The 10,416-nt window shown below is 37.5% G+C and overlaps 2 protein-coding genes across 2 annotated transcripts; both read right to left on the bottom strand.

Annotated features, from left to right (window-relative positions):
• Positions 1-2,497: 2,497 nt before the first annotated feature.
• LOC127979654 (40S ribosomal protein S27) lies at positions 2,498-5,668 on the bottom strand. Its single transcript, XM_052585242.1, has 4 exons — positions 5,610-5,668; positions 4,906-5,014; positions 4,717-4,827; positions 2,498-2,718 (listed from the first exon to the last, which is right to left on the bottom strand). The coding sequence occupies exons 1-4, from the start codon at positions 5,613-5,615 to the stop codon at positions 2,690-2,692; spliced, it is 255 nt and encodes an 84-aa protein (XP_052441202.1). The 5' UTR covers positions 5,616-5,668; the 3' UTR covers positions 2,498-2,689.
• A 3,532-nt stretch (positions 5,669-9,200) lies between these two features.
• LOC127978655 (cortexin domain-containing 1-like) lies at positions 9,201-10,089 on the bottom strand. The gene has a single exon (XM_052583456.1). It carries the CDS (start codon positions 9,595-9,597, stop codon positions 9,409-9,411), a length of 189 nt encoding a protein of 62 aa, XP_052439416.1. The 5' UTR covers positions 9,598-10,089; the 3' UTR covers positions 9,201-9,408.
• Positions 10,090-10,416: the final 327 nt, after the last annotated feature.

Below are 10,416 nucleotides of genomic sequence, written 5' to 3'. Positions count from 1 at the left end.
TCCTGACGAAGTGCTGAGACAGGGGCCGGGGAATGGAAACCAGAGAGCGAGTGAGAGCCCTATAATAGATGACCCTATTACTACAGATGGCCTTCGGTAGTACTTCACATGAGCGCAACTCACAGTCAGGCATCCGGAGAGACTTTCACTCTGACAGCAGCATAACATATAGACATGTCACGGAAAACAAGCATTTAATATATCAACTAAAGACAGCAGCATTAAAAATTATGATGGCGAGATGTTTGATTGCATTTAGCAGGAGGCTTTCTTACCTGTCCAGTTTTAGGTGTTATTGTTTTGTTTGTTTTTAAAGAGAGTGCTTAAATGCTCTTAAGAGTATGTGGAAACCTCAAGTCTATCAAGAATTAACTGGACGGTGAAAACTGGCCATTGCATGGAGCCAGACAGACATGTGAATTTAGGGATTGTTGAGGCTGAAGGTCAAGTTCACCCTTGAGAGCATCTCAATGTAAGGCAATGGCAATGCTAAATCATGGCAACAATAAATATGAGGCTATTGTTTATGGCTAAATGTGATCATCCTCATTTGTGGGACCCCCATCCTAAATTTTAAAGCCATCTTTAATATATAATTATAATATAATTTGAATATATAAAGTTCCCATTTATTCCATAAAATTATTACTGAGAAGTCTAAAATATTATTTTGAAATTAGTTTCTATTACCCTACATTTTAACTCATTATAATAAGTACTGTTAGATATATTAATTTCAATCAAAGTATATCTAGTGTTTATTTTAATAAATGTAACTTCATTGTTTGCAATTAAATATAATATAATACAATAGTTTTTCCTGTGCCATATATTGATTAAAATAGCTTTTTGTTATTTGCCAACAGAGCATGTTTTGATGATAACAAGGCAGTCGAAATGCATGTGTAGTCAAAACATAAACCCCAAAAGCTAAAGCAGACTTCTGGGTTACTGATTCTCTGACACTGTGTGGTCATTTTGGGAACTGCATTTGTAAAGAACGGTTGAAGCCGGCCTGCTGATCTAAAGCAAAGTGTGTGGTATCTAGACTAATGTTCTTCATAATGGGAAAATAATTGTCCATTGCATGAATTAATTGTTTCAAAACATGGTTCACAGGAGAACACCATGTGGTAAGGATTGCATCCTGGTGAATTCATAAGAAAAAACGAGTAAGCAATATAATATCTATAGGCTATCTATCTATAATAAGAGAAGATAGTGGAGTATACTGAAGTTTTGACTCTTGAAAGTAATCATGAGATCCTCCCATGAGGCTGCAGTTTCATTCCCACAAGGCGTCATTAGGGAGCCACAATTTGCAGTTGATTTGGTTAAGGAGGGACACAGACAATTTAGTCCACTGGTCTCGTTCCTGGAGGGTAGAGAATACAATTGAATTGATTTCATCATATTATCATTAAGGAGCCACTGAAGATAGCAGCTCGGCAGAGAGAAGCAATCAACTAATGATCTCAGAAACTAAATGACACGACACAACCGCTTCCTGTCAAAGTGCTGCGCTGTGGGCCTTTAAACGCTGTACAGATGAGTTTGAGTATTATAGCTCAGACATTTTATTTTATTTTTTGACAGTTTATCTTATATACAGTATTGTAAGATTAACTGCTCTTGATGCATCTTGTCGTGTATCACTTTATCTTGCGGTTCTTCTCTCAGGTAAAGATTAATAAAATGTCATCCACTGATGCTATTTGATCATCACCATTCTACACTCAGTGGGTTATTATGTTCAAGCCACTCATTTGGGTCTTTGGTGCCTCAGCCTTGATAATGAATGTCATCTGTATTTTATGAATACTGGGAAGAAAAGCCTTTTTGAAAAGCTATTAAGAAATCCTAATGCATTTATACTGCAGGGTTTTATTACATTTAACCAGAACCTCAGTAATACTGCTCCGGGTGTGCGAGTTTACTTTAGATGGGTTAAATGCAAAACACAAATTCTGAGTATGGGTCACCATAGTTGGCTGTATGTCACTTCACTTCACTTATTAAGCAATACTTCATTTTTAGATGGGGATTTTTTGGGAAAACATGCAGGCTATTAACTCATGGTATAATAAGTGCTTCCATTTGATGTTTTTTTCTTTTCTTTTCTTTTAGAAATACTACGGTTCCTGATTAAATGTATACTTCTATTCAGCGAAATGGACACATTAAAGACTTTTCATATGTTACAAGAGAATGTTTCAAATAAAATGCACTTTTTAATTTTCTATTCATTAAGGAATCATCAAAAACAGTTCTCATGGAAATGTTAAGCAGCATATTAAAATACTTGCTGTTTAAATGATTTAAGCATTCATGGTAATGGATTTTCTAAGCACCATACCTGCATATTATACGGTTTGATTATTTTTTCTCAGAATAGCTTTGGTATGGGTTGAATACTCAATTCTGATCAACTAAATCAACCACGTGTGCGAAGCATGACAGTTAAAAAAAAAAAAAAAAAACTCATCACAAGCAACACTGTAGCCCAAAAATTTTATTGAGAGTGAGACAGAGAGAAAGAGACGTTAGGTTGGAGGGTGTTTCTGTCAGTTCTTCAGACCTCTATGGGTGATTGGATCTACTTCATCTCTTGCTTGAAATAATCAGGCTGCTGTCACTGAGGCCGGTCCGTCTCCTCCCTCTCTCTCAAACAAAGCATCCAGAAAACATCTTAATGCTGCTTCCTTCTGAAGGAACACCCTGGAGAAATCATATTAAAAAAAAAAGGTCATTATCAGACACAACAGCTAAGCTCATTAACAACAAGAGCATGAATATCACCCCGCAGTGCCCTCAAACATTTGGAAAGCAGCACACATTCTGTTTTTATACTGTAGGTGAAGTTTCATTTCTGTGCCTCCAGTTACAATAAAATGACTTCAAACTGGTTTCTAAGACATTATTGCCATTAGTTGGACAAAAAGTTCGCACATCCAACATTTCACTGGTTGAGCCGATGCTCAAATAGGCCTAGAAGCTCTAATAATCAAGCCTCAATCATCCACATGATACTTAGCTGAACATCTATTAAAAATCACCTAAAGATTTGCAAGAGTTTAAAAGGTCTGAAAGAAATCAGAGAGACTAATACACTGCAGACCTGTGATGATGAATATAATATGCACAACAAGCCCCTAAATTACGGAAAGATTCGATTTATATAAACTGAAGGATAAAGAATGGCCAAGAGTTGGGAGGGGATCAGCATCCAAACTCCCAAAAATGTCTGTAAATGCTGTCATACTCGATGAGAAATTATTTAAATCTATCCTAAACTGAACTCAGAGCAACATTATGTTTGCACCAGTCAGCAGCTGTTAACTTAACGTACTGTCTGTATGGTTCATTTCAATGCTATTCCCAATAGTGCCAGTGTTTACCTGCGTGGCATCATCACAGATCTTCCAGCATCAGTTTAAGCTAAATCACTCATTTCCATTCAAATGACTCTACTAAATTACAGCAATTTACAGTAATGTTATGACTTGAATCAGGCCAACGAATATCCGTGAGATCTCAATCTGCATTTCAAACGGTCCACTTGATTTATGCTTCATTCCTTACATCAACAGCAGATTTTTCAGGCGGCCTTAAAACAAATTAACATACTTAACATACTTTATTATTATTTACATTATACTATTGTATTTAAAAAATACTTACAGAACAATAGTGAAATTAAAATATATACAGAAGCTATAGTATCAAATACAATTAAGATATTTCTTTTGGATGTAGTATGCAAATGTATGCAATTTCCATGGCTCACGAGTCTCAGTGCACAAAACATAGAAATTTGTATAAATACTATAAAGTTGCATCCCTGATTCTTAGAAAGCAATGCTGAACCTATTTATATTTTAAAATTACATCTACTTAAGTTAACGTCAAGCCTCGAGACAATAACTACAGTAGAATAACAGAAACCCTCAATAGAGGTCGGGATTGTTACGTCACGTCACAATGCATTGCGGCAACCGCAGTACGGAAGTAGATGTACTGTATAATAGCATATGTTAGGCGGTAGGTGACGTCGGTCATTTGGTCATTCATTTAGGTTATTTTTTGGAAAATGGTTCAGTATTGCGAACTGCTGTAATCTGTCTAATGATCGTTTTCACAATTTTCCTACTTGGAAAAGAAAACAAGGAGTGTCTGAAATCACCAACAGGCGTCGGATGGCTTTTGTTTGTTGAACGATTGTTTTCTCCAAGTTTGATCAGCAGATCTTGCACCCATCCATTTGTGAACTGCAGGTGAGCCTCCAGTGACTTGACATTTTTTAACTGATCGGAGGTGTAAGCGTTCACTCCACAGACCAGGTAGGAGGAAATATCAGGGAAACTGAGGCTGGGTAAACTTTCATAATTATTACACCAAACATTGTGTTCATAGGGATCGATCCCGATTATAACCTCGATTTTTTTTTAAGTAGCGTTGTTTGGCTTCATTAAGTTTTTCCGTATATGGTATAGCCAACTTTTTTTTGTCACATTCTATAACTTTTTCTGGAGACACGCCGGCTACACTATCTAATTACAAACCGGCTTTCTATTGCCTCTACAATGGCCGCTGTTACCCACAATGCACCATTCCATGACGTCTACGCCCGAGCTCTATAATATGTGGGTTTATAATACTACCAATTCCACTGTTGCTCCTAAACATATCTGAGTTTGAGTAAAAACACAAACAAACCTTCTGTGAGTCGAGCTTTGCCTCCGGTGGGCTGACACAGCACAGTTGAACAACCAACGCAAAGCACGACTGTCTGTGCGTGGCTGAACACCGTCGTGATCTTATAACATCCTGAAAAACAAGACGGACATTAAGACCATTCAGATGACAACTAGTCCAATGATCCAGAGTCACGTGCAGGACACTCACCTGGACACTTGACATCCATGAAATAAGAATTGGGGCACTGTACGAGACGCTTCTTCTTGTGCGTCCTCTTCTCCTCCTCGGGGGTCGGGTGCAGCAAATCTTTTGCGAGCTATAAACACAAACAATATGATTTGACATGGAAAAAACCGCCAATAAACACCATTTGTCCAGCAACTTCCCACTATCCAGACAGCATTTTGGCCATAACAGCAGCATACAATGTCCAAATATATTGTCTAGGAAGGCAGATAATTGTGTTTTGAGAGAGCCATGTAGAGGCCATTGCGTTTTGATCATTTTGAGTTAATTCTGGCAACTCCAGAGAGCTGCACGAAATCCTTTACCGTCATAAAGCAACTGGTAACTCCTCTCAAACATAGGCATTACACAGTTCAGCTATTTTAAAGTGTTATTTTATAATTTCAGACTATACAACACATAGACACGTAATCGTGCGTCACATTACTGTTAAACGTCCATATTTTTATACTGTGCGCGCGCCGCCATCTTGATGCAGGGCGCGAGCGCATGCTGCCGAGCCATTCAAGACTTAACACTTGTTTTTACTTTCATCTTCGAGTTCATGCGACAACGCGCACATTAAGGTCAGCCATAAGGACATGTTCTTTAACCCGCTTCGATATTTAGGTCTCAATGTCATGTAAGTGGTCTATATTGACATGTTTTCGCTCTCCGGTACTCACTGGCATGTTGGCGAAGATTAAGCCGCTGCCAGAAAGGAAGTTCCAGGCGGAAACAGACGAATATCATCGGACGGACGCGGACGTGAGCGGAAGTGCGTCATCGCACACAGATCGCAGACATATTAGTAGTGGCAGAAGATGTCAATAACAGTAATACAAACGGGGAAAATAAAGAGTTTAATCTTAGGAAAAATACTTATTTTGGCTAAGTTTGACATACATAAATACATCTGTTACCTTTATGTTATTTACTACTGATCATCATGGTTATGATGGCTTACCTTACTGTTTGTGGGCTTTATTGCTATCTATATTGTTCTTTTATCTCTCTATTGTTAAATGCTATTCTGTGGTCTGAATAATTAATTATGAATTATTTTTTTTATAGCTAACGTTACAGTTTGAAGAGGATGCGGGGCTACTCTGCAGTTTTATATAATAGACTTCTATAATAGGCCTATCCTTAATATTTGTATGCCAGTACACATAATAGTTTGAATTATTTTTAGTTTTTTCTTTCCTTTTATTTTTACTGCACAACATCCTGGTCCCCATTTTGAAAACGTTTTGCCTAGGCTATTTCATTATATTTTATCCAATGTATAATATTGATTATTGCATTCGTCTATTTCAAAGATGTCAGGGAAGAGGCAAAGGAGCATTCTTTCATGCTTTGCTCTAAAAGATCAGCTCCCTAAAAAGGTGGCTGGGTCAGAAGAGGAGACTGTGGAGAAGACAGTAGTGGAGGTGGCAGTTAGGGTGCCAGTAGAAGATGGGTCCATGGAAGAGACTGTGGAGGATACCGTAGAGGAAACAGTGGAGAACCCACTGGAAACAGGGGAAAAGGGAAGGTTAAGTAAAGCAGCCACCTATAGGTGTTCCTGAAGGAGTGGTCAACCCGATGGCCATTCATCACAATGGGAACCACAAGCTCTTTTTACTGGTGCTTAGTCTGCAGACAAGAGAACTCCTGTGTCCATCAAGGTGTGAGGGACATAAGCAGGGAGGCTTTCTAAAATAGCTGCATTGGTTTTAGTGCTCCCTCATTCAAATGCATATGCTGAGAGGGTTTTCTGCATGGTGGGATTAAACAAGACCAAAACCAAGAACAGCTTAGCACTTGATGGCTGGCCTGAAACCACAGTGCTTCAAATGGGAGCCACCAACCCCTGGCCTCAAAACCAGCTACCAACACCTACAATAAAAAACACTGACCATTTTCTCTCGCTCCCTCTTACACACACACACACAAACAAATAAATGCTGAATTAAATAAATATTATTTTATTTGTAAGAATATGTGTCATTTAGGAGATCAGACACCCGTCCCCATCAAACCCCTGCGCCATCGCGGCCGGCGCCAAAATCTCACTCTGAACTCAGTTCAAAACTTGAGAGCCCTGTTAATAGACTAAAAATAAAAAGGTGCAGAGACGCAAAAACTGGTTTAACGTGTCCTACATAAATGTTGGAAATATATGGTCAAAGATATCTTTATTTTGTTATCAATTCCTATCTTATAAACAAAAAATACCATGATACTTTTTTTTCATTTTAGATTCTACAGTTGTTTTTATAACACATGAATTAATGAGTGATTCTGTTCATGTTACATAAGAGTACTATTAATTTCTTTAACTGTTTAAAGAGGGGGAAAGTAATGAATTCTTGGGTGGAATATGCAGCTGGTGACGGGAAGGTTCTTCTTAGGTGGAAGGTCGTCTCAAGTACGCTGATGTTCATGGAGTTAGCAGAACCCAGGAAGTGGAATCAAGGCTGCTCACTTCCAGCTAATCATGAGAGACAAGAGTCTGCAGATGTGCCCATCCAGAGACTTGAGGCTGCTGGGAAGCATCATGGTTCACTGCCACTGCTGTAGCAGCTCCTGATCAGCATTCCACAACAGACAGTTTATCTACAGGGGATCGAGGGCAATTTGCTTACAATAGAATAATGAGTTTGCTGATAGGATCCTGCTGGCTACAAGCCCAGGGTTTTCCAAATATACAAGAGGATGTTCAGTATGATACACTGGGCTGGTTAAAAATAATTGCCTATTATTCTGGTCTGATTATCTCTAACACATATCATTGAATTTTCTTTTCCAAACGAAGTTAAATGGACAAGGTGTGTTTCATCAAATAAGTGCTTTGTGGTCAGGTTATTCACATAGCCACTGAAAATGGCTTTCCTGCGATCTTCGAAAGATCTCTAGTGCATGTGTACACTCAAATGGCTGAAATGGAAGAGTGCCTTTCGGTATGTGAGACAGTTTGATCAATGCCTGCCTATCAGAGGAGCTGAAAACACACACAAGTCATCAGCAGCATGGCACTTATGCAGTCAAATCCTTATGCAAATTCCTATCTTATATTCCTATAAATAAATAAAATAAGACTTTTGGTAAAATGGACAAATGTAATTATTAACATAATAAAATCCCTTTATTCATTTTTGTTCACAATAAGTGTTATAATCAGTGCATGTTTCTTTTCATTTAAACATGGAAAAAAAAGTGAAGCACTATACCAATCATCTAGAAATGTACATTCTTTGAAACCTTTGGTAAATTAACTTTTAAAAACCTTAACACACAAATCCCATGGGCCTACGAAAAGGATCTTTTCTAAGATCAAGAAAATTCCTTGAAGAAGAGCGTGAAACAAATAGGCCACATAGAAATAGCTTGGCCACCATCACTTAAAAACATTACTGTTAGCAGATGGGAAATAGGCCTTTTTTAGGCCATTTTTTACATTTAGGTTAGTTAATACGTGCCATTTGACATCTTTTGAAATATTCAGTATAAACGTAATTTAGGCTAAACAACATAACTAACAAATGTTGCATATTTCTACATTATATCTATTGGCTCATTGGTATGATTTTCGTTTGCAAGAGGTCCCAGATTCAAACACTAAAAGACAAAAAACCTCTGCAATTGTATTTCATTACATGTCTGTCAGATGTTGCAAAGTGTGGTAGTAAGGTAAAGTGGGGAAAAATGCTCTTACATTTACTAAAATACTCATTTACTTACTTACATTTACTAAAAGAATATTTTACTTACCTCACTGGCAGATATTTTTACTTGTTTAAGCAAAATGCATTTTTTCTCTCGATATTTTGAATAGAAACAAGACTAAGTAAGATAAGCCATTTTTGCAGTGTGTGAAATCCGCTTTTTCCTCCGGTACATCACCAGTGTAAACTTCATAGAGAATACTTCTACATCACTCTTTTCAACGTAATCCAATTTTGCAATAAACATTTATCTTGACTTGATCTTGTGGTTATCCCCCACTCCTACCATATATTGTGCAAAAACCTACCACTACAGTTCTTGTACTTATTTACAATTTAAAAATAGCTGTTAGACATTGATTTGTTCTCTGTATTTTTAGTCCCTTTGGCAGGAAATTGTCTCCTATGAACTGAAATGCAATGTAAGAAATGTGAATGTAATACAAAAAAAAAAAAGACAGGACACAAAATAATATTAAAATGTGCAGTATATGCTACAAATGATGTAAGATGTATAAAACATTTCACTCAAAAGTTGCTTGTAAATTTCACAAATAATTACAAAGAAGCATTAAGTAGCACACTGATTCAAATAAAATATTTTTAACGACTGATACAGTATATTTTCCTATAAATATAATCCAATAAACTTTGGAATTCTTCAAAAGCCTTTTTCTACTTTGACAATTGTTCATCATTGTATAATGCACAAACTTCCATTCTGGACACAGAGGTTTTCAGAAAGTCCTTTGTGTTGGATTGGCGAGATCAGATATCAGTTATTTATCTGCTCCTCCTGGTAGGTGGAGGTGGAAATGGCTCCATATGGATCAACAACTGTTTGAGCGCAACGCACAATGGTTACCACCAAAAAAAGGCAAAGAATTAAGAGAAAAAAGAGGGCAAACCCCAAATCCACATCGACCTCCAGCCATGATGATACTGGTGGCGTTGGCTGGTCCATCTGCGTTGCTCCGGAGAGAGGCAATTAAAGACCCACCAGACCTTTTAGTTGCAGTCTGTGCCAAAGTTAAATGGCTCGTTCTCCCACAAGGAAATTGAGATGTTATCCACCCTACTTGTGTTATTGTTTCCTTGAAATTGAGTCAAAATCCTTTGGTGGAACTGGAACAGAGTACAATGACAATCCCTCCGGCAAACGCACAGTTTCAGTGTTTGTTTTTTTGACAGGGATTTTTACCGTGGCTTTGCGAATTGGATCCCAGAATACGAGAATGGTTGCTTACGGTGTATGAAGCCACATCACCCTGATTAAAAAAGAAACATCATCAAATTGAAACAGTAACATCATACAGGCTTTGTAACTAAATATTTGCCACCCACATTTGATGTCAAATTAATTAAGGCATGATTTAAGGCATGATGAATTATGAATCAACTGAAATATAAATAAACTTTACTGGCTCTGTTCCCATTACTTCAACAAGACACTAAAGATGAATATTCATGCTAAAGGGTAAGATACTGCCTCCCATCATAGGCTCTGTTCTAAAATCTAGAGGAACCCTGCTGTCCTCTAAAGCTGCAGTTGCATTACATTGGTTACCTTGTCGATTTTCAATAGTGTAGTGTTGTTTAAAAATCTCATACAAAAGTCACCTGGGGAAATCTTTTGCCGTCACAAGACTTTCCGGAACCTGTGGATTCCTATAACTGGATTTCACCGGCAAAATTCGTGAACACAACTAAAAGTTAAAGTGTTTACAATAGTGACCCTGGACCACAAAACCAGTCATAAAGTTTTTTTTACTTTGAGATTTAT

Source organism: Carassius gibelio, chromosome B19, assembly GCF_023724105.1.
Source record: "Carassius gibelio isolate Cgi1373 ecotype wild population from Czech Republic chromosome B19, carGib1.2-hapl.c, whole genome shotgun sequence".
Lineage (NCBI taxonomy): Eukaryota > Metazoa > Chordata > Actinopteri > Cypriniformes > Cyprinidae > Carassius > Carassius gibelio.
This window is presented reverse-complemented; position numbering and strand designations above follow the sequence as displayed.

Excerpts from the sequence above, each read along its gene's own strand:
- LOC127978655 (XM_052583456.1), bottom strand. The coding sequence starts at position 9,597 with ATGGACCAGCCAACGCCACCAGTATCATCATGGCTGGAGGTCGATGTG.
- LOC127979654 (XM_052585242.1), bottom strand. Across the intron at positions 4,828-4,905 it reads CATGGATGTCAAGTGTCCAG|GATGTTATAAGATCACGACG; the intron begins GTGAGTGTCCTG and ends CTTGTTTTTCAG. Across the intron at positions 2,719-4,716 it reads CAAAGCTCGACTCACAGAAG|GGTGTTCCTTCAGAAGGAAG; the intron begins GTTTGTTTGTGT and ends TGATTTCTCCAG.